Source organism: Myodes glareolus, chromosome 4 (assembly GCF_982192425.1).
Source record: "Myodes glareolus chromosome 4, mMyoGla1.1, whole genome shotgun sequence".
NCBI classification, from domain to species: Eukaryota; Metazoa; Chordata; class Mammalia; order Rodentia; family Cricetidae; genus Myodes; species Myodes glareolus.
Window position 1 is genome coordinate 98,674,818 of NC_142029.1, and position 26,787 is coordinate 98,701,604.

General features: G+C 49.9%; 1 protein-coding gene across 6 annotated transcripts in view; it reads right to left on the minus strand.

Moving 5' to 3' along the window:
• Nucleotides 1–1,950: 1,950 nt before the first annotated feature.
• Igsf9b (immunoglobulin superfamily member 9B) overlaps nucleotides 1,951–26,787 on the minus strand; it is a 57,201-nt gene continuing 32,364 nt past the window's right edge. For 3 of the 6 annotated variants that reach the window (XM_087905743.1, XM_087905744.1, XM_087905742.1), the window contains exons 18-20: nucleotides 24,837–26,489; nucleotides 16,784–16,905; nucleotides 1,951–13,678 (exon numbers count right to left, since the gene is read on the minus strand). In XM_087905743.1, the coding sequence (XP_087761869.1) occupies nucleotides 13,470–13,678; nucleotides 16,784–16,905; nucleotides 24,837–26,489 (1,984 nt within the window). In that variant the 3' untranslated portion in view covers nucleotides 1,951–13,469. Of the gene's footprint in view, nucleotides 13,679–16,783; nucleotides 16,906–23,423; nucleotides 23,470–24,836; nucleotides 26,490–26,787 lie in introns of those variants that run through there. The other 3 variants (XM_087905747.1, XM_087905746.1, XM_087905745.1) reach the window with 3 other exon arrangements.

Consider the following 26,787-nt stretch of genomic DNA (forward strand, 5'->3'; position numbering starts at 1 on the left):
CCACTGATGGATCCTTCCTTCCCTGGCTGACAGGGATGGTGAAGATGTATTTTACTTTACACGTGAGTTTAGTGTGAACACAAAAATGAAATAAATCTGAAATATTTAAAGTACAGAGTTAGGGGAACTTTTAAAAAAAATGGACAGGTTAAGAATCAGGAGAGATGGTTCAGCCATTAAGAGCACTTGCTGCTCTTGCAGAGGACCCTAGTTTGGCCCCCAAATTCACATGGAAGCTCACCACTGCCTGTAACTCCATTTCCAAGGTGTCTGACACCCTCCTCTGACCTCCTCAGGCTCCTGCATATACATGATACACATAAGAACATGCAGGCAAACATTGATACACCAAGTTTTTAAGGCTTAAAAAATTCAAAAACACTATTCGACATAGAAAAGGCCCTCTTGGCTATGTTCACTTATAATAAGAGGCAGAAAATCACTGTGTATCTGCTTTTAAAAATTAAAACCAATCTACATAACAATATCAAAATATTTTCCCCAATCCCTACCAACAAAAAGGAGGGGACAGAAATCAAGGAAACCAAGCAGGAACAAGAATTGCAGTAGACTGATGAGGCCAAGGACAGCTGTCTGGACATTAGATCCTACTCACCCCTTACATGTGAACTTCTTAAACTATAGCAGAAGCTTTTCAGTTTGTGGATGAACCTATGTGTGGGCATTGGCTGGTTGGTGCTAAGGCTTATAGCGTGGGCCTACAAGCTAACAGTTTTGTCCCCAGCCTGCATATCATTGGGAGACAAGGGATTCTTTAGGTGCTAGGGTTTCAGAGACTACTGGAATCTTTCTTCAGCCATGAACTGAAATCACTGAACTCATGAGTTAAAGTGACCTCTCTCACTTTAACTTGGTTGTCCTGGGTATTTTGTCAGTGTTGAAATGGTGACTGAGATAATTGGTTGGGTTCTTCATCCAGAATAATACACATAGTTTTTAAGCCCATGTTTGGTATTTGTCTTCTACCAAGTTCCAAAACAAAAAACTTTACAAGGCAGAAAAAATGAGAGTTCAAGACCAAGCTAGGCTATATACAGAGCAAGTTTCTGTCTCTCTCTCTCTCTCTCTCTCTCTCTCTCTCTATATATATATATATATATATATATATATATATATATATATATGCACATAGAGTTGACAAGACAGGGGGCATTGCCTAACAACAGAGAAGAAAGATGTCAAGGCCTGAGGTCAGGGAAGGAACCTGTGTCAGTGGTAGCAGCCATACCCACCAAATGACCCTGGAGCTGAGCTTAAGACTGGTAAGCCTGCTGATTCCTTCATGTGGAAGGGAAGTTGATCCCCGAGCCCTTGACTCTTGTCAATGAGACTCCCACATTGGGCTAAGACGCAGCGGGTTATGGCTGTAGATATCCAAAGGTGGAGTCAAACCAGACAGTGACCTTTGGCACATATGACTCCAGGCAGAAGTAAAAGATGTGAATGATCTTTTGGTGGAGACAAAACTCGGTTTTAGCTTTTGCGCAAACATCATCTTCCTCGTGAGGCCTCTGAGCACCGTTTTAGGCTGCAATGGACTCTTCCCTTCTACACTTGGGGTTGCACCTTTCCCCACTTTTCCTGCCCATATTTACCCCATGTTTTCTGGTCACTAACCACTTTATGACATGCTATGAAGTTGTTACTGCAATCACTGCTGACTGTGCACCACGACAACATAAGTTCCCCAACCTAGAGGACGAGGAAGCTTATCAGTTTTTACCCCTGGTGGATCCCAGGTGCAGACTACAGGGATTCACACAGAACGACCCCTCAAAACACACCTAACCAGTAAATGAGGATCAACCAGTTTAGAATCGTGTTAAGCCGCAAGTTAAAATGAGCTGATGGGGGGAGATCCAGGACCAGTATTAAAACTAGATACCATAAGCAAATACTCTAGATATTAAAAAAAATTAGAAAACACACTTTTTAAGCAAATTTTTATTTATATCAAAATACAAAACATTTCTGAAGCAGAGTAATGTTACATGAGAAGCAATTAAATACTAAACGCTTTGTTAATCAGCTTAGCTTGCAACATCCCCAGGGGTGCCTTCGCTGGCTACACATCTGGCTATTCGATATGCCTTCTTTCTCTCTCTTGTCCTGTGTTTGCTTATGTACTGTTGCTTGTTTGCAGAAATGAGCATGCAGTGTTATCGGTGATGAGTTGGTTAGTTTCAGCAAGCCTGACAGAGCCAGCAGGTGAAGCCTGGAAGAGCAACCCAGGCCAAGGCAGACGGCGCATCTCCCCCCAAAATGAATCTGGGGAGGAGTGCTCAGCTTTTACACTGACAAATCTGAGGCCCACGGGATCACTGTCCTCAGCAGCCAGGGCAGGCATTATCGATTGGGACCACGGAGCAGGTACAGCTATGGGTCACCCACAGTGAGGCCTTCTCAATGGGCTAAAAAGCCCACCCAGGCCAAGGAACAGGAGATGCAGAGATCCCTAGAGGAACCTTTGTCCCCAAGAAACTAGGCAAGGGCTAGAGAGAAAAGATGTTCCTCCCAGCCTTAGGCGGTTAGGATTTGGTAGCTGAGGTGCCTGCCCCCTGGACAGGCCCTTCACAGATACTTAGTTTGGAGATTTTTGAAGGGGAAAGCACCTGTTTGAGAGTGTAGCTGTTTTGGATACACCTCCACTACTAACCTAGAAGGGGAAATGGGAAACAGGAAGGAGCATGCCCCTCACTCCCATGGCAACCCCACACCCAGTCCTACCTGGGTCTCTCTTTCCATCCCCAGGTAGTGCGTTCACTTTGGCACTATGCACTGGTGAGCTCATGCACACATGCATGCACGCACACACACATGCATGCACATGCATGCCACACACACCAACACCTGGTTTCCCTTCAGTATCTGCTCGGGTAGAAGATGGGGAACCCCCCCCCCCCACTTCCACCATCATTTTCTGTCCCCAAGAGTCCCCTTGGCCCACAGGTCTCCAGGACCCAGCTCCAGGCTTGACACACACCAGCATTCCCAGGCTTTCGAAGAGTGATAAAGCAGGGGGGCTCCCCAGAGACAGACTATACAGAGTGTAGAATATGTCATAAGGCTTTGGTACAGCACCAATTCAATGTTCATATAGTTTGAATTTTAAGGTATCTTTTAGAAGAAAAAAAAAAGCTTACTGAAAAAATAGTGTTTTTTATTTACTTTTCAGTTACATACCTGAAGTTCAAAAAGTATGCCTCTAGTTGCCATCCAAATTCACACTCAGAGGTGTTCTGTGTGCAGCTGCACAATGGGTGGGTTAACTGTAATTTGGAACCAAAGTCAGCTGCCTATGATAACTGACTTTAACCAATCCATACATACATACAGAAAGAGGAAGGAGCAAGAGGGGGAGGGAGGAAGAGAGAGGAAAGAGAGAGAGAGAGAGAGAGAGAGAGAGAGAGAGAGAGAGAGAGAAAACACAAAAACTACCCCTAAACCTCCCACCCCAGCCCCCCCTAGGAAAAAACATCTAATAAAGACAATATACAGCAAGATCTAAGGAACCAGTGGGACGAAGGTGACTGATTCCGTCCAGCTGGCCTCGTCAGGAACAGCACCATGAAGCACCCTAGCGCAGTGATGTAATACTTAACATTCAAGAAATGGAAATGAGGTCTGAATGGTCTCCATAAGAAGACCAGGCATGAATGGGGAGAGCCCCCAAAGAAAGCCAAAGGAAGAATAAAGGTTTGAAATGAGAGCATGGGATCTCATGACAAAACTCAGAGTCATGTCCAGGTATGTTAAAACTAACAGCCCAGAGGTTGCTAGGTGCAAGAGGTGCGCAGTCTGTGAGGGACCCTGGCAGGGAGCTCCAGGATCCTTTGCCTCCCCATTTCTGTGTCTACAGATGATGGGGGTAACAGGAGGAAAGGAATTCATACAAAAACTGCCTTTAGGTGAGTGAGGGAAGAAATATGTCCAAGATGATGTAGTCCCTCCTCATGAAAGAGAAAAAGGTGGTAATAAAGGGGGCCCCAGAGTTGCTGACCAAAGCAGGATGCTCTCTGCCCAGTCAGGGACTCCATGAGGACAGGTAACTTGGGAAAGCATGTCCCATGCCTGTCCTCATCCTCCAGCCCCACAAATGGCAGTTAAGAAATTAAATCTGAGTGGAGCTTCAGGACTTTCCGACGGTGGCACACGGGACTCCGTGAACAGAGCTTGGTTCACTGCTCCCTTTGTGACCCCTCAGCCTCAAATTCCAACATCGAGATCATTCATTCTACAGAGAAACTCCTACCAGTCCTTGAAGGCGGCACTAGTTACTTCCTCAACAGGACAAAAAACCCTACTTCAGCATCATAATCCACCCTTCACCCACAGGAGGGGTGCTGTGTCCTGTCCCTCAACCTACCTCATGCTTTTGTGTTAATATTTCCCAAAATGATTCCACATGAGTACCTTACACAAGGTGAGGTCCAGGCAAGAACCGAGGAGTTGTGGATGGGCCTCCTTTCCCCCAGGCACCTGGCTGAGGACAGCGGAGAAAGGACAGAGCTACAGCAACCCTTGGGAGAGCAAATTCCAGATCTGTTCCACATTCATTCCATAGAGCAGAGGTAGCCAAACTCAATCTCTTTGGACTCTCTCAACCTCCTACCAATAGGGAAGAACATCACAGTTCCAACAGCCTTTCCCATGGCCTAGGGACCAAGATGAATCACAGGTATACAGAAGAGTTCAGGGTCCTGGCAGCAGCTTTACCAGAGCACCCCTCCCATTGACTGAGAGATTCAAGGATGACAACCCATCTTTTCCATGTATAATCAGACACTGACCCTTGTTCTGGGTTCCCCTGTAGAAAGCTGGCTCTTCTGCAGATTAGGTGACTGGCGTTGGGTCACCAGACCTTTCTCTTCCAATGCTCACCGTATACCATCTTACTGAGGTCTGGGTCAAAGAAAGGGCAAAGGTAATACTTTGCCCAAGTCCTAAAACTTCAGGGTAAAGGACACGTCCATCTTCCCATTTCCATAGAAGGGTCCAGTTGGACATCATGAAGTAGGATGGTGATCTCGTGTCTTGATGCTGCTGAGGTGTCTAAGAATCAAGCCTTTGGCTCAATGTGGAAAGAGGAAAGTGTCAGAGCGAATCTGGGCTTCATGGAGTATGAGCCCTAAGATGCTAAAATGCTTAATTCTGCTGGTCTCTTTTATGACCAGAAGTGAGATAGCGTCTGCATACAAAGAGAAGAGGTGGGCTCTAAGAACCAAAAAAAAAAAAAAAAATAGTATGGAAACCCCTCTTTGGTAAGTGAGGAGGGGACTCAAGCTAGGAAGGGACAAAGAATTTGCTGTTCTTCCTCTTGCCTAATCTCTCAGAAGGTTTACAAAAAACACCTAGCCTTATCCTCTTTTGGCCTCCTGAGGAGGCTGCAGGTAGGAAAAGACACACTTTCAGTTAGCCCCAGTGCTGGAGTCCACCCAATACTACATGGACAGAGCCCATAATCCTCCAATATCCTTGAGAAAATTTGAGTATTTTGAGCAGAACATCGAAGGAACCATAAGGTCTCCCTAAGGGTCAGGAGTTAGACTCAAGGCTCCATACCTCCCTACTCTGCCTATCACCCCTAAACCCCCAAAAGTCCTTCCCATGGTTGAGGCACTCTTAGCTAGCATCATGTTCTACTTGGGAAGAAGTGGATTTTCCCGCCTTTTCTTGAATGAGAAGCAGAAAGACTAGACTAAGTTCTGAGTCTCTCCTGGCTTCGGCAGTGGTCTCAAGCCTGTCACTCTGATCACTTGGCACGTGAGAAGAAAGAGCTAGCACCAAGAGATGCCCGCTTAGGCTGCAAGGCGCATGGCCCTTCCAGCATAGGTGAGGTCTCGAATTCTCAAAGAGGTATTCCTCAGAGTGCACATCTTTCTGTCCAGACACAAATGAACTCCTTCCACCCATACCACGTCCTTCCAACACATTATTTAGTTTCCAAGCCTCAGGCTAAGAAGGAGGAAGAAAACAGAGGGACTGATCCTTCAAGTCCTGCCCAGCAACATTCTCTCATCCCTGATCTTCCACTCAGTGTTCCAGGACTAGACCACGCTCCCCATTGCCGACAACAACTCATTTTCCAATTAAAAAGAAATGAAAACGCACAGGCGCTATATTTATACTAGATATCACATTCACACTGGTTCCAAGAATCTGCAGCAATAATTACCAGGGTGTTATCTTCTCCAAAACTGAGCCCACGCAGTCAGTCTCAAAAATCTCACTGCCACCTTCCAGAGAGGAACTGCTTGGGCCCAGGTGCTACAAGCCAGGACAGGCGTGACGGTAAGACCCAGACACCCTGACCTCCCTCTGTCCAAGATGCTGAGCTAGGAACTAAGTACCAGCCTTAGCTGCAGGAGCATGGAGTCATGCTTCCACGCTTAGATCTCCGTCATCCTTTCTATACTGAGCACCTCTATCGAACTGGACGAGTTAGGGAACCCTCCTAACAGGAGACACACCGGAAAGAGACGTACCACCTTCAGCTCTCTCGCTCTTCCTGAAAATGACTTGAATTTTTTTCCTATCTACACGTTTCTATCAGAAAGGCTCAAGAATCTTCGAGCAGACAGTATGTCTAAGGAAGGATGGAGAAGTAGGTGGTATCAAGGCATGAGCTAGCACCCCGGACCACCTGGGGGAGGTGACACTGCTCAAAGTGTCTCTAAGCACAAGTACAAAAATAAAGCAAACTATGACTTCATATAGATATATAGATATATAGATATGCTAGATAGATAGCTTTATATAAGTTTTCTTTACATTTATATACGTCTGCAGAGGGCACAAGCCTCCACTCCTGCCCGGCTTACATCTCGTTCCCACCCACTCCTCCCACTCCCCACGTGGACAACTTACCTGAAGCTCCCACTGTTAATGACCACTATTGCATCTGATTCTTGCCCTCCCCCCCCATGAGTCTCATTTCACCTTAAAATAGAACAAGTTATATATATTTATATAATTTTATATACAATCTCCATAAAAAATACACTCAGGATGGTATATTATGAGTAAGACCCTCCTACCCAAACAGAAATTTGTCTAGCAAAGAAAAGAGTCAGCCATAACTAGGCCTGATGCTACCCAGGCAAAGCGGTATCTCTACAGTTCCCTCATGCCCACTCATCAAATTCACATAAAAATCATAGCCATACAACACACACACACACACACACACACACACTGCACACACAGACACCACACATCCCAGATACTCACACCCATCTAACACACTTACTTCTGAACACTGAAATACACAGTTGGCCAGGGGGTTGTGACCAGGCAGATAACCTAACACGGGCAGAGAAACAGGTGCCTTCTTTCATTTCTCGGACCCAGCCAGGGCAATGTCAACCTGTGACAGACTGTTTAATTGTTCTTAGTAGGCAATAAAACTACTTGGGGATAGAATGAGCTTCCCTTCCAAGGTTCGCAGGGTAACTGTGAGGAGGCTTATTCTCCTCCACCAAATAAAATAGATTCCTAAGCCAAAAAGAAGCCAAATGTCCCCTGAGTCCCCACCTCCCCTATGAGGAGCATCAGGCATTTTCCCTTGCCACAGTTTATGTGAAAATCCCAGTTCACCCCAAAACATGCTTACAGTATTTTAAGGTTGAAAATGTAAATTCCCTTCCCCAGTCCAACCCCTACACCCTCCCCAATTCTCTCCCCAGCCCGACCACCTCCCTATTGTAGACCATGCAGAAGCCAGAGGTCCTGGAGCCACACACAGCGGGGAGAAGAAGGAAGTAGAGCCCGAAGGATGTGAATGTGGGTGGAGAAAGAGCTTGCTCTACTTCCTAAAGCAGATCCAGGAAACCCATGCTAGTGGGAGATGGGCTTGCTGGGATGTATTTCTTCAGTACCCAGGAGAACAACAGGTGCCGTCATTCATGGTGAGAAAGTTGGGTGGGAAAGGTACAGTGAAGGCCCCAGCTGCAGGCTGAGCTTCTTCTACTGCTTTGGTTGAATTCCCTAACCAGGGGTCCAAAGCTGATCACTGTTCACCAGTGCTCTTCAGAATCTCTAACCGCTGCAGCCAACAACTAGCCCACTGCAGAAGAGAATGTTCAATGACTGGCTGCTGATCAACCCAGCTACTTAGCAGTTAGGATATCCCAACTCTTCCCTCCTAAGGCACGGCCAGCCACTAAAAAATAATTGCACTAATACATTTTTTTCCAGTCTACACAGAAATCCCTATGATTGGGGACTGTCTCTGAATCAGACTCAATCGATTAGGGATTTTTGTTACTATTATTTTAAATGAGGTCATGAAAAAAAATTCTACCCTCTTGGCAATCTACGACACCAAACATCTGGTGCAGACAGTGTATCTGTTCCTGAAAGGCTGATTTGGAAGTATAGACAGGGGTCCAGATAGAAGGTTCTGGACCCATGCTGATTCAGCATCCATCAAAAGGTGAAAGAGTTACAAGCCAACCCCACGCAATGCCCAGTTGCATGAGTTGGTAAGAGTTAATAGAGTCCAACCAGAGCTTTGCTTCTCGGTTTATCGATTTCTCTTGAAGAGATTTTCAGTTAGCCTCTTGATCCAAGAGGAAGCTGGATACAGTAAGGAGTACAGAAGAGATGGTCTCTGATTTCAGATGAAATTATTTGCCTCCCTTAGCTACACTGTGGTAAATCTAAACTATCAAAGGAAGAGAAATTGAAGACAAAACCTCTAGATACCAGGCCATTGTGTAGCCTCTGGGATGAAGACACTCTCTACAGCTCAAGAAAGACTGACAAGTCTGGAGGCCCAGCCTCCTGGGCACCATCAGCACCAGTGCCTGATGGGCATTTTCAGACACAAATAAGAAGAAGCACAGCATGTCCCTGCTGTCAGGAGAATGAGCACCAAGCTCCCGAGAACAACCTTCCCTCTCCACTGGAAAGCAGGGACTGACAGCATTTGAAGGCCCGTCTCCCAGATTTCACTCCGCAAAGAGAAAAACCTGAAGATGTCTGTATCCGGCAATCAGCCGTAGAGGTCAGTTCTACAAGCAGAAAGCCCTGCCTTAAGCAAGATTTCTTCCAAGATCCACTCTGTGTCTGCTTATCAGGCCCCGCCCACAACCTGCTCTCAGTGGGCTACTCCTTCCCACACCAGGGGAACCTGTTCTTCATGGCCCTCCCTGGCAGTCACTCGTTTCCTTGTGATGATCCTCCTCAACCATCTGCACTATCATCCAGGCTGGCAGAGTGGTCAGAAAGAGAACTGGAGGCTTAGTGCCTTATTTGGGTGTTAACCTCATCATCCCAGGATTCCTATACTCTCTACAATTGGTTTAATACTCTATCCATCTCCGTCTTGCATACCTGAACATGATCAAGCCTTCTCTCCACGGTCCATCCCTTTAACTTCTCTTCCTGAATCACACCCGCCCCATCAACTACTGTCTTCAATGCAGAATGGCTGCTAAGGCTCTTCTGGAGCCTGAACAAAGGGTAGGGCCAAGTCAATGAGCACTAGTGAAAATGCTCAGGATCCCAGAGAAAGCATCAGTGGGATTCTCCTGTACCCCCATCTCTGCCCTTGACTCTATCCTCCTACCCCCAAGTCCCTGCAGTGCTCCCAAAGCACTTTTACATGCAAGCAAAGCAAGTCCAAGCCATTAGCTTTTCAGTTCCTAGAGTTCTCTACATACTAGTAAAATGTACTTACCTACAATTCTCCCAGCCCACCCCAAACCCTCTAAAGGATTTTGCTATCAAAATCAGAAGAAACGGCTCAAGCTACACATGCCTCAGCCTCAAATACAGATCCTAGGAAGCAACTAAGTTGTCCTAATGCTCTGGGACGCCTTCCCTGAAGCTGGTGTGTGCCAGCCTCACCAGGAGGAGGAAAGAAAGCAATCCCACATCCCAACTTTACGTAGTTTTCTCTCTATAAAAAGGGCAGAAGGATGAACAGCTAAGATCCGTTCCACCTAAAATAGTTTAGATTACTGTGCAAAAACCAAGAGAGAACACACTGGGAAAATATAATAAGGAATTGTTATAATCCTGTCGAAGTCTCCCCCAAACACATAAGCTAAGCCTGCGGAGATGGAGTGCAGAGTCTGTTCGTACCATGTGACGCTGCACCCTTTCCACTGGGAGACTTTCTGAAGACCTCTCTCCTGTGCTCTTCTGTCTAAGAAAACGGGAGAAGACAGGCTGGCCGCTAGGCAAAAACCAGCATCAGATGCTGGACCAACAGCCACCAATGACCACAGATGCACAGAATTCCACTCAGAGTCTTGAAGCAAAGCCTTACGTGGTCAGCCACCAAATAGAAGCAAGATTCACTTCTTACTTTTCATCTTCTTTCCCGCAAATTGCAGTCTCTCTGGAGAAACCGGTTACTCTCCTTCTGGATTTTGGCTTAAACACTGAGATAGCATTTCCAGTCAAGGTACAGAAGGAAAAGATAGAAAAAATACTGAGTACAGGAATAGGTTTGGAACTGGTTACTTCTGCAAGGCTACCAGACCCAAAGAGGGGATTGGGAAGACACGATCTCCCACAGCAAGGAAGATGAACGCCCTAGGAAGCTCATAGTGGTCACTGCCAAGTTCAAAGGCAGAGTGTAAAGGTCATTGGTCCCTAGAAATGGATATACCCCCAAATTCAGATATTTCTAACCAGACTGTCAAACACATACCCAGAGCCAGTACTTGAGAGTGTGCCTATCACACCCTGATCGCATTGACCATGGGGACTGTTTTTTTGCCAATTTGCCTTGCAGTCACCAAGGAAGGGCTAAAACAGCTTCCTGAAGTGCAGGAATGCTGCTGGCCTCCAAGAAAAGTCACAAGAAGGAAGACCTCTTAGGAGGAGAATGAATCAGAGGTCACTTTGGAATGGATAGACCTTGTGCCCCTTTGGAGCCCAGGGGACACAGTAGCACAGCTGCCATCCAGTGGCCAGTCAAAAGCAGTTTCCACCATTTGGTCAGCTAGGCAGAGGTAAGGGGCACCATCAGAGGCAAGAAGAGGAAGAAGACAGCACCTTTGTTAGCACAGCCTGCAAGCCCAGCCTGCAAGCCTAGCCATGGACTTGCATCTCACCCCACAAGGTTTGGCTCTTGTTCCCTACAATATCCAAAAGAAGCAAAGTCTTCCACCTCAACTTCTCCTCCATTCTCACCTCAAGGCTCAGACAGTACCAGGGCCAGAATTGCCAGGAGGGTCCTCAGAATGCTTGGCTAAATTCAGTACCGCCCAGCACCAATGACCTACTTTCACACTCCAGGCTTCGGGAGTCACATGGTATGAGAGAGCAAGCAAAGACCACAGACAAGGCCACTGAGAGCCTCCAAACGCTACCCCAGCATTGCAGGTAGATTGGTTCCCAGTCGCCCCAGGAGACACTTGAGGGAGAAGCCCATTGTGGCACAGTGGCAGAAGCAGTGGCCTCCTTGCTGAAAAAGGAGCGAGTCTTCCAACTCAACTCTTCTACTTTGTCGGAGTTGAGGTCCAAAGGGCCCGTGGCCCCCAACACCTCTGAGCATCACATCAGGTGGACGGTCTGAGGTCCATGGCCTAACCTCAGAGCAAAAGGAACTCTGCCCCTCAGCACCTCTTTCTCCTATATCCAGAAGAAAGTTGCGGTAGTGTGGCTTGTGTGGTGAAGCCTCAAGCGTAGGGTCCATCCCTAGTTCACTGGGAGAAAGAAGGAAGCACCAAGGCCTGGCTGCAGAGATGCAGTCAATCCCCCAAGATGGAAGCGCCGAGAAAAGGTCAGTGTCCCAGCCCCTGGGACCTCATCAAAGTCACTAGGCTGAGTGACTGGCAGCTTCTGTGGGAGCAGCAGAAGCCTTCCAGCAGACAGGGCTAATGCCCGAGGAGGTCTCTGGGGAGAGGTGGATTCAGCAGCACCAAGAAGGAATACTTCCAGGAAGCTGACAGTTATACTTTAGGCAAAGCAGGAGGGAAGGAGAGGGAGGGCCCACTCTTCCCCTTGTCTACTCTTGAGCAACATCAGAACCTTTTAAGGAGAGAGAGAAGCATCTGAATTGACAAATGGCATCAGGAAAACGTTGGGATGCTGACAGTTTGAACCAGGACAGGATTTGTACAGAGAAAGGATTAGGGCCCTGGTGCCTACCCACTTCTACTTCCACCATCATCCATCATCCCGGTGCCTCAGCCAGCTCCACGCAGGAGCAGTGAGGAAAGGGCACCCCAGAGCTCAACAACCTGAAGTCCCCTCACTTTTTCATCTCATGCACTGGAGAGTGGGTCCAGGGGGTGGAGAAGGACCCCAGGGCAAAGCAGAGTTGGCAGGCAGCACACAGAGAGTATGCCAAGGAGCCGCAGGCAGCTCCCACAAATGGCAATTAATCAATCTGGAGAATTAGCAAACACAAAAGGAAAGGAGGAGCCAATCGGCCGCGGGGGAGCAGTGCTCTGAGTTCAGAGCCAAGACGGGTATAAATAGAGCTGCGGTAGCTCGGTGCTCAGCACAGGTGGCTGCAGAACAGGAGGGCCTTTGGCTTCGGGGTTCCTAGTCCTGGCTGGACCAGAAGAGATGGAGGCATGGCCACATGAACAAGGGATTGTACACCAGGACTGCCTGTCAGCCCCACTGGTAAACAACCGCTACTTCTCGGGTGAGTGCCAAAATGCAGCAGAAAGGAAGATGCCAATCTGGCCTTGTGCCTGACCATGCTTGCCTCACCTAGCAAGCAGGCAGTAAAGGCTTAGGATTAGTTCAGGGGTAACTTGTTGCTATGACCCCAAGCAGGGAGCTAGGAATCACAGCAAGGTCCCTTTTCTGCTCTAGATGGAAGAAGCTGGAAAGAAAGATGGTGAATTCAGCTGAGAGGCATGACTCCTATTTCAGCTGGAATGATCTCCCAAGACAGACATGAGGGCACCCACCAGCCCACAGGCCGCCCGAAGCCCAGCTGTTCAGTCCTTCACCGACCACAGGGAGAGACGGCACTTTGCTTCAATGTACATATATATACACATAGAGAAACCCACCAACTACACACAAGTGTATTTGTATCTATATCTATATATATGCGGAGTTTGGAGGATAGGAAATAATTCTAACCCCCTCCCAGGACTTAGAAAACTGAAACAAACACGGAGTAGTAAAAAGCCATTGCTTTTCTCTTCCTCACTTCCTAAGACGTTTGAAGAGGTGAGAAGAATCGAGTAAGGTGGGAGAGATGGTGTTGAGACAGAGGCTTCCTGTCCTCACACACTCCCAGATCTGACCCACAGATAAAAGCTCTTCCCCCAGTCCTCTGTCCTGTGGGCAAGGCTAGCCAGCTAGATGGTGGGAGAGAGAGACCCACGGGCAGGGGGGGACCACACATCGGACAAGGGCCTGCGCCATCCTATGATGGGCAGAGGAGGACAAGGCCCTGTACAATGGTCCCGCTCTGCCCCTTAGGCCTAGCACCCCACCCTGGGGACACTTAGAGTGACGTCAAGTCATAGCAGAGTAGCGTGGCCTGGGTCATCATGATCCACGCTGTTGAGGATCGCCGTCTGGTCTTCCGGAAGCTGACGGTGGCATAAGTCCGACAGTCGGGCAAAGGGATCAGGACGAGAATGTCTCTTCTTCTTTCGGAGGCAGACAGCTTCGTCGGGCGACAGAACCTGAGAGTTGGGAAGCTGCTGAGCCTGGGAGGCAGAACCGTCTACAGAGAAGACAGACACACAAGAGAAGAAGAGGTGTGAAAAAAGGCGGATCAGAGCCTTGCCGCTCCATGCATCTCCCAGGGATGAAGTCCAAAGTGCCACTGAAACCAAGGGAGCACCTGTGTGCATGGCTCCGGGGCCAAACTGCTGCCGAGAACCTCCTCTCTCCCCCACTCGAGCAACCAGCAACCCAGCCTTGAGTCAATGAAGTCAGGCAAGTATTTCCCCTTCTGTGAATTCATGGAGCTGTTTCAGCAATCAGTCTACACATATCAGCTGTGCAGTGCCTCTTGGATACCAATTATCATTTCAGGTGGCAGGAAGCAGAGTTTCAATATGTCTCTCACCTACCCCAGACAATGACAGACATTACACGAGACTTCAGTCATGAACAACAGTCAGGCCTGCTCCCTTCTACTGCCAAGGCCATTGGTCTGCCTCATGGCCCTTTGGAGGACACAGCGGGGAGGTTTTGTTTTCTAGAGTATACTCCAGCATGGAGGTATGGAGGAAAACACAAACGGCCAACATTTGAAAGATACAGAAACTGGATTCTTAGGTGTTGCCAAGTACAGTAACAAAGAAAGACGGAACAGGAAAGGGCCAGCGGCTAGGATCCTGCTTCTGCCTCCCCAGGTATTCCTACTACCTGCCTGGAGTCTTGAGCGAGGAGTCTTCCCCAGAGCTGAATGAAAACGGCAACCATCAACAAGAACAGCCAGCGCATAAACCCAAAGTCAGGAGCAGGTGTAAGCCAGCATGGTGGCACAAGCTTGTAATCCCCATACTTGGGAGACTGAGACAATAGGATCAGGAGTTCGAGGCTGCTGGGCTACATAGTGAGACTGCCAGAAGAAAGAGGAGGAGAAGGAAGAGGGGGAGGAAGAAGAGCAAACACAGAATGCTCTAGAGAGAGAAAGACGACAGTGTCAACAGAGCTTAACACTTGTCCTTGATTCAAGGAAAGGCTTCTAGACGACTTTTGCGTGAGATTGTGTGTGTTTGTGCATGTATGTATATAAACACACGTGTTAAAAAGAAAAAAAGAGCTGTAAAATCTCTACAGCTCACTCTGGTAGAAGCAAGAGGATTGAAAGTTCAAGCCTAGACATGGCTAGTTCCAGGCCAGCCTGAACTATACAGTGAGATCTTGTCTCAAAACAATTACAAGACAACTTTTTTTCTTACTGCCTCAGTATTCCCATTTAGTGAAAAAGAAAATTACACAGACTGATAATAGGAAACCAGCCATACCTAAAGGCTAAGTGACGGATGAGTAATTGCTATCTCCCTAGGTCCGGTTAAGGGTGTCACCTCTATGGGATACGATATGAGTGTAGACGGAGCAGAAAGGCAACAAGACACAGCACCAATCTAAAAGGGAGAGGAAGGGATTAAAGCTTCCATTTTTTTCAGTAAGGACAACCAAAGAAGGCCAGGTATAATGCAAAGGTTGAGCCAACATACCTCACCAAAGGATCAGGTGTGAGGGCAAAAGACTTTGAGGAGAAGCTGAGCATGAATGAAGAAGCAACACCATTCACGTAGCTGAAGAGAAGTGGGGAGCGGTGGTTTTGAAGAGGATAATCAAAAAAGCATTAAGAGTTATAAGACACGCAAGTCTGAGTTCAATGGCCAGCTGGAAATATAAGATTTGAACTCAGGGAAGACACCTGGGCTAAAGGCAGACACCCGAGAGCTATTAACACAGACCAGGCATAGGAGAGGACAGGTGCAGCTGACGTGGACCATTTTCCAATAATTAGATGAGATTTAGTTATTGAAATTTACAGTCGTGCATTATATAACAATATCTGAACTAAGGAAAGGTCATATATTCAATGGCAGTTTCATAGACTGTAATACATGAGGACTGTCCTAGTTAATATAAGCATAGTCTATGATGTTCACACAATACCCAGATCATCTAAGGGTGCATTTCTCAGAATGTGTTCCTATCATTAAATGACGAAGATATAAACACACAAAAGGAATATATGTGTATGTATTATGCACCTGTTTAAATTGAATTATTTTAAATTCTGCTTGGAATTTGACCCAAGCCTCAGAAAACTCATTTTTGTTGACCATGGCAGCACATACCTCTACTCCTACCCATCAAAAGGTTACAAGAGGACCAAAAGTCAGGGCCAGCCTAGGCTGCACAGCTTGTTTCAGGCCAGCCTGAGCTATCTAGCTAGACCCCATCTCAAGGCGACAAGATAATTTTCTTTTTCTCTGCCTTTGTACTGCCATCAACAAACTGACAGGACACTGGTCACATCCAAAGGCTAAGTCACCAATGAGTTTAGGGGCTGGGCCTCTGTGGGACACTTTTTCACACCTGCCTTATTGGGACAGTTACTCTACAGAAGTCAGCCAAGACCTGCAAAGAAACTGCTGAATATTCTTCCTTGACAGGTCGTCATAACGTTCCTACAGACATGGGTAGCAAGAGAATATCTGGTAAGCATCAACTGCTTTTCTAAATGAAGGATCAATTCCTTTTGCACCATTTCATAAGCTACCCATCACGGCTGGAAATGCGCCAGATGCATTGCAACGGAAGTGCCCTTTAGGAGACAATGAGAATTCATTCTCTATCCTTAGAAAAGGTTAGTCAATGTAGAGACTGGTCCGTGCCACGTGACTCTAAGCTCTACCACGCCTGCCCAGTGTTCAACTAGAGGGCTTGAAATGGTGACAGAGCATGGAACAAGGAGACAGGGAAGCAGCGAAGTGTGCTTCAGACTGGGAAAGAACAGGACACTACTTATGTTCCTCAAAAACACACTGAAACAATGTAACATACTTCCTAAAGCCGTGACTACAGACAAGGATCTACGGGTACACACACCCTCAGAGCAATGACTCCCCAGGTAGGAGGAGATGGACTGGGAAGGGAAGGCAGTCAGATCTCTTTCTTGTGTTTCTATACGAATATCATTTGTGCATTATTGAAAACGGGTGTTTAAAAGGAAATCAAGAACAAGAGAAGCTGGCTTCACTTCTAGAGAACACCCAAGGTTGGGATCCTGGGCCCACAATCCTCATCAATCGGGAAAAGCACGGTGGAAAGAGGAGAGGCGCTTCCCACCATTTACCGGATCGTTTCTTTGACTTCGAAGAGCCCTTGGATGACTTTTTGGGCTTCTTTATCCGTTGGTATCTCAGAGCCTCCAGCCTCTCAGGCACAGCAGCGTTCCCGGGTGCAGGTGGAAGTATTCTGCAAGGAACAATTAGAGAGGCACAGGTCAGCTCCCAGAAAGGAGCCTTTGAAGAGGGCTGGAAGAAAGCCAAAGGACTGCCCATAGAAGGATGGAGCCCAGGGATGGAGTCCGGGGTGTCCACAATCATTCTTGGACACTTGCCTTCCTATTTGCTCCTGGAAGGGAGAAAACCCAACAGAAAGCTCCAGCGGCAGGAGGCCTATCTCAGGTGGAAACCAACCTGTGGAGCAATCAGAAGGCCCTAGGGAAGGAGAGAGAGACTTTAATGTCAGCCTACCACCCATCACTTAGGCTGGGACAAGCAAGTGCCAGAGAAGAGTCGGTTCCTAGAACTCACCACCATCAAGACCTTTAAGTAAAAAGTGAAGAGCAGATTAAAGCCAGAGGTGAGCCAATCCAGTCCCAGCAATCTGCCTCCCGTCTCCAGAGACAGGAAGGGACACAGCCCGTGAGGTGTGGGCTTTGCGGCACCCAGCTTCCCAGAGCTACTCCCTCCGCCTGCAAGATTCATCTAGAACCTCACAGCTAACTGCTGCGACACACCAACGTCTTCAGCAGGTCTGTCCGCAGGACACTCCGCAGCCTAGGCTCAGATTTCCTCAGTCTCGTAAGGAAACAGAAGAGAGCAGAAGATTACAACAGGGCCAAGGGTTCGAATCCTAGGGCCTCGCAAAGGCCTTGCTGTTTGTCACTGGTCTCCAACGTGTTCTGTATCTTAAGATTCAACCTAAATGTTGAGATTGTTGAGAGAGGAGACGCCTACATATGGGCCCTTCTTTCTCCACCCCAGTTAAGGGATGGGTCAAGTCAGTCATTTAACCAGAGCCTGTGCAGTCTCGGTCACAAAGGGAAGCAAAGCAAACTGAAAGGAGAGCAGGGTGTGACACCGTGCCTACAGAGAGAGCTTTGCCAAGAGTCGCAAAAGAAGAAAATGGAGAAGGCACGTTATCAGTCTCAGTTTTTCTCAAAGCAAGACAACTTGGAGCCTGAGGAACAAAGAGGGCAAGAGAGAGGCAGATACGATTCCTTTCCACAAACACTAGTACTGGAATGAGACCAGGTAAGGGGGGGACATTCTAGGGCTACGGCAGACAAAGGTGACTCTCGTTGGTCTCCAAGCACCATATCTCCCTTCCCCACATCCATCACAGTGAGGCTTTAGCGAATCCTGATTTTTAAAAAAAGAAAACCTGGTGGTCCTGTGAAAGCCAAAGAAGTCCCCAAAGGTCCACAAGCTATCCTGAGGGAGGGGGAAAAAATGAGGGGTGGACAAAGAGAAAGGATGAAAAGACAGCACTTCTCCACCATCGAAGGTCTCTACAAGCAGTGGGAAAAAGAACCTTACAGATTGCAATAGAGTCTCTGGTCTCTGGAAGTAACTGGCAGTGAAGAAACTTCCATCTTCCTTGATGGATGCCAAAGTCTTTTAGTGCATTTAGAAACACTCTCAAGTTCAAGTCAGAGGCAACTCCCTAACATTCCACAGCCCCCCAGCAACACCATACACCACACAGGTACCCACGCCCCACGATAAAGCAATCTAGTTCACAGTGTGAGCAAGTCCCCCACGCCAAAGACCCAATATGCCAGTGTCCAATTCCTTTCCCTTCTCCCAGCCCAGTTCCACCCAGACATCATCCCCGAAAGCTGCAGCTGGAAGGGATCTTGGAGAGACCCTGAATCACCCCTTCTCAGCTTGGACAGTGCTCTCTGTGTTACCTGAAAGGAAAATGAAAGACAGGAATCCTCCACAATTTGCCATCTCTAACCTAGACCCTGGCCGGCATCTAGAAAGGCCATGTGAGGTGAGATACACAGTCAAAGGAGACACGAGGCAGGCGGAAACAGCGCTCCCCAGCATAACCCTTGACGACCCACAGTTACAGCACGATTCTCCCTTTCCCCCAACCAATAGACAGAAGCAGCATTGGAGCCACCTCTCCCTCCTGCGGATGGTAGGAGGGGAAAAACAATTCACTAACACACAACAGCCGGGGAAATGTTGAAACCGCTTTCCATATGTCCCATAGAGAGAATGAGTTCAAAAGCCAGTGCCAATCCAGCCAACCACAGAAAGAGCCCTCGGTGGTGGACTCAGGGCACAGGCGGAGTACAAGAAGCTGGTACAGAGCTTCAGTGCCCCTGAAAATTCTCAAGGATTCTTCGGGTAGGTGAAATTTTCAGGGGGTGGGATACCAACAGCACAATCAACATATTATTACTATTACGTTTGTATTATATAATGTGTGCTTACCACTTACCATGCCTACGAGTCTAAGAGGTGAAGACTGCATTCACCATATTCTAGATGGAGAAGCTGAACTGTAGAAAGGGATCAACTTTGCCAAATACCATCAATCAGGCAGACTCATCAGTATTAGGCTACACCGCTCTTTAAATTTCCTCCCAGTAAAATGGGTACAGAAGCTACAACAGACACAACAGAGCTTCCCTTTTCCACCCACCTGCTCTGCAGTACACTGACCACTGCAGCCCTCTGCTTCGGTGACACAGACAGAAGACAGACCAGGGACAGGGCAAGCTGCTCAAGTTTCATCTTGAGGCACAAACTCCCAAACGACAATGACATATCAAGAGAGAATCCAATTTTCACTTGAGAAGCGGCCAAGCTCCAACCCTTCCAGGATACCTGCCGCCCATCTGCCTGAGCTCCTGGCTCAGGACTCAGACACTGCAACAGAGCAGACGACATCTCCTGAAGGCACCAGGATTTACTTGCGTAATGCCAGAGGCAAAAATAAAAGCAAGCCTTTAGCAGGACAGGTGGGAAGAGAGGCACAGACAGAATGGGTCTGTTTTAAGTGAGTTATACAGAAAAGACATGAACTATTTCCCAGGACACTTTAAGAACAGCGCCGCAAGTCCTGAGGTATCGACCTGCCTCCCGTTTTTTAGGAAGGGTAACTGTGTCCCAAGTCTACCTGGCATCACTCCACCTTTGGAACTTTTGGCATTGGTGTCTAGAATAGGAATCAGGATGAAGAACACACAACTCTGAAATCACCCTGAACTTGACCTGTAGGTGAGGCGGTTACAACAGACTCCAACCCTGGTCTCCCAAGGCGAGGCTCTGTTCTCCTTCTGGTCAATCTTGACTTTTCCCCACATACAGGACTGCTGCATACTCCAGGTCCCCTTCTCCCAGGAGACGACCCAGATAGACCACTGACAGGCAAAGGTCTCCAAGCCTACGAGCTTTCCTGGTCTCACATTTCTCATAAATCCCAGTCCTGTGATTTCCTTGCAGCTCAGAATTGCCAAAGAGTGCCAACATTTACTTCAAAATCCACCCCCATGCCAGGCCACACAAAATTCCCAATCTACTCATTCAACCCAAGAGGTGTCATCATCGGCCTAGCACCCTGTTCCCTAGAGTAGCTGAGAAAAAGAGGTGGCATATTTACAACATAGGAAAACCTTAGGCCAGGAAAGTCAAAATCCAGCTGGCCATTGCCTCGCTTCCGTGCTCTAAGAACTGGCCATCAAGACACGTGTGATAGCAATTCTTGACACTCCTGGGAACCACAGTTGAAGAACTGCTGCCATTAGACTGGCATGAAGGCACGTATGTCGGGCATTTTCTTGATTGCTAAAGGTGGGAGCGTGTAGCCCACTGTGGGTGGCACCATTCCTAGGGAGGTGAGTCTGGTCTTTATAAGAAAGGTCGCTGAATGTAAGCCCGGGAGCAAGCCAGTAAGCAGTGTTCCTCCACGGTCTCTGCTTCGGTTCCTGACCCCAGGTTCCTCTCTTGAGCTTTTGACCTGACTTCCCTGAACGATGTGCCTACAAGCCAAACCAACCCTTTTCCTCCCCAAGGTTGCTTTCGGTTCTGGTGTTTATCGTAGCAACAGAAGGTAAACAACTTAGAGCACCACAGTTTAGCAACAGAAGGTAAACAACTTAGAGCACCACAGTTTCCCTTTACTCCCCCCAGACAGGAGGTAGAAAGAAGTAGCTTGGAGGCTGTCTCCCTCTCATCACGGGTGAAAGGATGGGGAAATCTATTCGAGTACATAGGACAGTCAGGGAAAAGGTGAAAGCACTCTCTATGTACCCCAGAGACGACCAGAAATTCACAAGCCAGCATCATGCCAGCCCAGCCCGATCACAAAGGGATCCCTCTCGGGGAGGGAGGGGTCAGGGTGCAGACTCAGGACTCAGGAAACGCTTGTGTCCAAATGGGGACGCCTTCCTAGAATCCACCTAAATAAAAGGGGGGTCAGGTTACGTTTTCCAGGCCCCTGCCTCACCGAGGGCGCAGGAAATGGAAGTCGACAGAGATGGGAAATTGGAGTGTTACCGGCATCAGAGGGGCACTGAGTAAGTGGCTGGGCCCTCAGTGACTCACAGAAGAAGAGATCCACATACCGCAACTCCCCACATTGAGATGGGAGCTGGGAAGAGGGTAGAGAAAAAGAGGATGGGGGGGGGGGGAGGGACGGCAACAGGATAAACAGGAGGAGAGGACAGAAACAGAAGGGGAAAGAAACAAAGCAAGGACAAACGCAGACGAGAAGCATCACCATGTCTCCAAGCAAGACCGGGGGACACATGCAAAGGTGCAGCGTGAAGACAGCGCCTACAAAGGAGCCACCGCTTCCCCATGGCCCAGCAGCTCCTGTGCCCCAGGGAGTATTTCAGCAAGCAGGAGAATGGGCAGAGGTTCCTGTTGCCTAGCACCAGAAAGGCCTAATGCAGATAAGGTAGAGGGCTTCATTCTTCCGGGCTGGGGATGCTAGCCAGGCCTAGGAGAGGAACAACTGTCCTTCCCTGCTGCCCCTGGACTCCAGGTTTGCCACGGTGATAATGTGGCTGGGTTCTCTCAGATCTGACATGATGAAGACATGGGGAAAGACAGGGTCAGGGGAATTGGAGGAGTAGGCGGGGGAGGGGCTGGAAGTCACAGATGACAGTAGAGTCTGTCTACTTCCCAGGAACTGGGTAAGAGCTGTCCTAGGGCTACCAAACCTCGGGGGCAACAAAGGAGCTATGCGCTATGCGAGGGAATGGTGGGGAGGACAGGCACGGGGCAGGGAAGCTGGTCATTGCCCCTGCTCTGTAACATCCATCCAGGAGGTCCCGGAAGCAGGTAAGCTCGCAAGCACTGCACGATCCTGCCAAAAGGAATGGCAACAGGCTGGCATTCAGTTGGCCTCACACCATGCTAGGGCCTCTGGGATACTGCCTGACAGCTTTAGAGCTTCAGGTCATGAAGAAATGTCCCCGCCGTTTCTTTATGGGAGGCTTCTCTTATGACACAATAAGATTTATAGTCCTGAATTACAAAGAGCAGCCTGCCATGGCACGTGAGAGGAGAGAAGCGGGTAGCGTCTTCTCACTTGGAAGAAGCTCTTGGTTTCACTTGGAAACCAGAGCACCAACACAAAAAGCTCCCTCTTTCCACCCAGGAGCCTGGTGCAGTTTGCCAGTCCAGCACGGACAATGGAGCAGATGCAAAAACAAGCATCTCTTTAGGATGCTCTGACAGAGAGGAAGTTCCGAGTGTCCTGAGCATCCTTAAGAGATACATGACCCCTTCACTGGGGGGGTCCTTCTTTTGGAGTCCACCTGGAAGGAGGCTAGAGGAGCCAGCCACAGTAGGGGAGGACATAGTGTTGATCTCTAGGATTTTCGGCTTTCTGCTAACTCAACTCCTTTCTCCCTGGCATGAGCTGCCCCCCTCCCGAGGCCTTTTCCTAAGAACATGACCCTAGGAGGCCAGCATAGCTACAACAGGGATCCTGAAAGCAATGTGGCTCTTAGGATGAGGTCACAGTTCAGTCCTGCAACAACCATGAAAGGGCTGTAGAATGCAAGAAGCCAGGGGAGTGGTTACACTTCCCACCTTCCAAAGACCTGGAAGCCACCTGATCCTGAGGACCCAGATGGATGTGGAAGAAGGACCTCTAACAAGAGTGCCGGGAAGGGGAAAAAAAAAAATCTCAGGAAAAGTGAGGGATTAGCAACCCCAGGAAAAGATCTGAGTATAGGGGGCGGGGTTGTCAGGGAGGACACTATCCCTGAGTCTGCTGGGGAAACTGAGCAGTGGGGTAGAGAGAATGAGAGGACCCTGGATCCCGGTATGGACCCAAACAGGTCCCCAAGGGTAGAGATGCAAAGCTGACTGTGAAAATTCTGGGTCCTTTGGGGTTCATGCGGGGTCCTGCAGCTGCTGTGGGGGGTCTACATGGGTGCCGGCAGTGGAGTGGCAAGTGTGAATCGCTGCAGTCCATTCTAGAAAGGTGGGTGTGGGCTTGGAGGTTAACAGCTGCAGCTAGGCAGTGCCCCAGCATGGCCAGCTGGGCAGCTGGAGCGGCAGAGCAGGGCGATGGGGGGAACCCAGAAGCCATGGGAACCCAGGAGCAGCGGCTGCCCAGGTGGGGCAATGAGAGGGATATGTTTTGGATCCCCTCTTACAGAAGCGATGGCCCTGCTGAAGCCCCATCCCCCTGCCCGCCCCGCCCTGCCCCGCCCCACCGATGACCTCCCTTACCTATTGAGCTGAGGAGAGGCTTGTCTCGACAACACTGCCCAGATAGCTGAGATAATCAGAAACAAAGCAGTTACCAACACCGGCCAGGTGAACCACCCACGCGCACCCAGAGGGGAGAAGGGGGGCACAGCGAGCAGAGACCCCAGGCGAGGCCAGAGGATGGGTGAGGGAGAAGAGAGAGCCAGAGAGCCAAAGGCAGGATGGAACAGAGATGGTGAGCAGGCTGTACAAGGCACAGACAGGGAGTGAGGACAGCATTTGCTGCAGACAGAGGCGGGTGCCCCAGCTAGCCCCTAGGATCCCCACACAGCCTGCCCATGAGGAGCGCCCTGCAGTGTCCAGTGACCAGAGCGGTGGGAGGGGGAGGGCTGGGATCCCTCCTCTCCAGCTACCTCCCATCCCTCCACCACCAGGACAGCCTCTTCTGGAACTCTGCTCCCTTCCACAGGCCACTACATCAAGAAGAGAACCCAAGAGAAAGAGTGAGAAAGAGAAGGGAGAAAGGATGAAGGTCAAGCGAGGGAAGAGGGTAGGGTGGGCACGGCAGAGGCGTGGCAGTCTCTTCAGAGCAAACTGGGTCAACCTCAAGGCAATGGAGAAGGAAACGAGGAAGACAGTCTGACTTGAAAAGGAACAAAGGCTAGGAGGACGGGAGGAGGGCAGGTTGCCGGAAGAAGAGGTACAGACGGGCGTCCAGGCCGACTGGTACCTGGAATGCCAGCTGCTACAGTACAGAGTGTGCTCTCCCAGACGAGCAGATCTCGGGAGCTTGTCTGTCTGTCTGTCTGTCTGTCTCTCTGTAGCTTCCTGTGACGCACACAGGACAGCGGGGATATGACTCCCCACACACACGAGTCTGAGCTTGTTCTTAGCCTCCAGGGGCATTTTCCTGGGGAGACTAAGGATGGCCTAGAGTTCAGCACTTACTGGGCATGCTAACTGGCATCGTGTATAAGCACACGGGGCCCCAGAGCAGCGGCCCTACGTGGTGCGGAGTGGCTACGCAAGAGGAGACTCTGACACAAGGTCTGTAGGCAACTGCGGAGAACCTCCGCTACCCAACGCTGAGATCACCAGGGTATGGTCAGCCCCAACCTCATAAGCAGGATTCACAGACATCACTGCCTGCTGAGCTGACCCCTTCCCCTTCCCCACATTCCTGATACACGGAGAGCCTTCACTGAACTCTGGGCTGGGTGAGGCAACTCATGAAGCTCCCGACAGGGTACCAGCAGGTAAGCCCACTAGTCCCAGTGAAGGCACTCTGCCAATGTGTGGCCAGACCTCCTCTCCCAGAGGTGGAGCAGTATGTCCCAAACAAAGCCTGTTGTTGGGATGTTGGGGAGGTAGGGGACAGAGTAAGGCATGAGGAGCCTGATTGGAAGTGGGCCGGAGGCAGTGGCTTACACTCACCCTGAACTAGGTAAGGTTGTTGGGGGATCTGGCCGGAGTGGCTCCTCCCCCATTCTCCGAGGGGAAGGCGTCTGTCCAAACACATCCAAGTTGTCCCCTGGGGCCGGAGGGGCAGGTCCCGGTGGAGGAGAAGGGTAGCCTGTGGCCAGAGTGGTGAAGCCCATGGTGGGTCTGTAGCTGGGGCTCCCACTGCGGCTGCTCTGTGAAGGAGATCCGGTGGACGGTGTGGACTTGCGAGAGAAGCTGACCGCAGCTGGCGGCTGGAGGGTAATCTCTGACATCTCAGCCTGCTGCAGTAGGCCTGGTCGAGGTCGGGCTCGAGCAGCGAGCTCAGGGGAGCCAGTGCGGGAACTGAGGGGGCTTTGGGTCAGAGGTGAGAGCCGGGAGGGCTGTAGCACCACTTGATGTAAACTGGGCTCGGCACGCCGGGCCTGCCGGGGACTGGGCCGGGGCCTGGGCTGGGGCTCGTACCACCGGGTATCCAGGCCAAATGTGCTGGGGCCACCGTGCCCCCCGGGCTCGGTTGGCTCGGGGTAAGGCAACACCGGTATCCCCATACCTTGGCTGGTATGTCTTAGCTGCCCTTGGCTGACCAGAGGTTGCATAGGTCTGTCCTGCCATTTGGTGGCAGGGGGCGCCGGAATGGGGCCCCTGCCGGGTGACTTGCCAACCCAGCCTTTGGGCGCCTCCAGAGAGAGCATGCCTGGATAGGCTGCAGGCACCTGGAGGGGGGTTGGGGGCAGTCCTCGGGGCAGGCAGGCCTTGGGCTGCAAACTCTCGGCCACATCACAGGGGTGCAGCTGATGGGGGAACATCATGGCTGGGGTCTCCAGTCCCCCAAAGGGAAATTCTGGCCGGCCCCAGGGCTCAGGGGAGCGCCCTCCTGTTGGTGTCTGAGTCAAGGGCAAAGTGCTGTTGGAAGCATTCTCTCCATTTTCCTCAGGGATGGTGGGGTGGCCAAAAGGCCCCTCGGTGTGCAGGGGTGGGGATGACATGACCGAGCTCAAGGGACTTCCCACTTCTGGCATATAGAAGGGTGGAGGCTCCACCTCCCCAGGGCTGCTGCTGCTCAAGTACCCATAATACTGGCCGTGGTGGAAGGACCGAGGGGCCGGGGGCCTCGCTTGGCCAGTAGCCTGGAGCCGTCCTCCCAGTCCACTGGGGCCCTCGAGCCCACGAGGCTGGAACCGAGGGCTGTATGCTGGTGGTGGCAGGTAGGGGTCCTGGCTGGAAGACATAGAGGTCAGCTGAGGCTTCAGAGCAGCCACAGACGTGGGCACCAGGGTGTCTTCATTCTCCTCATCTGACTGCCGGAACTCGGGGTACATGTCCGTCTCCTCAGCGAAGGGGAAGCCCTCGATTCGCCGGCCCTTCACGGAGGGCTCCATCTCAGAAGGGCCCATGACAAAGCGGCCATCGGGACCTCTGCTGATCAGCTCAATGGGTGTGGTGGCTTCCGCCTCAGCCTCAGCCTTGGCCACGCTATACTTCCTGCTGCTGATAGCTCTCTTGGTCTTTTTGTACAAGGACAGCTCTTTTTCCCTTGTAGGGCTCAGCATCCTCTTGGCTGCCGGCTGGCCCTGGTCGTCAGAGGATTCAGATGGGGGTCGGAGAGTGCGGATGCTCTCAGGACTCACTTTGCCCGAAGACAAGCTGTAAGGATAGGAACAGAAGGTGATAAGGGGTGTTATACAGCCTACAACTTTATGTCATTGTCTGAACCGCGACTCTAAAGGAAACAAGCATGGATGGGCTGCATATTTCGGTCAGAAACTCTGGCCAGCTCGCTCAATTGTCTAGACACGCATCATCCATTTCTGGAACAAACACCCACACTGCTACTGTTTTCCTGGCCTAAATTTGGTACACCCTGCCTAAGTGCAAATCCAACTCTATTCCCTAGTTGTTCAAGAAATGCAACATTGACTCTAGCAAAGCAAAACCACAAAGC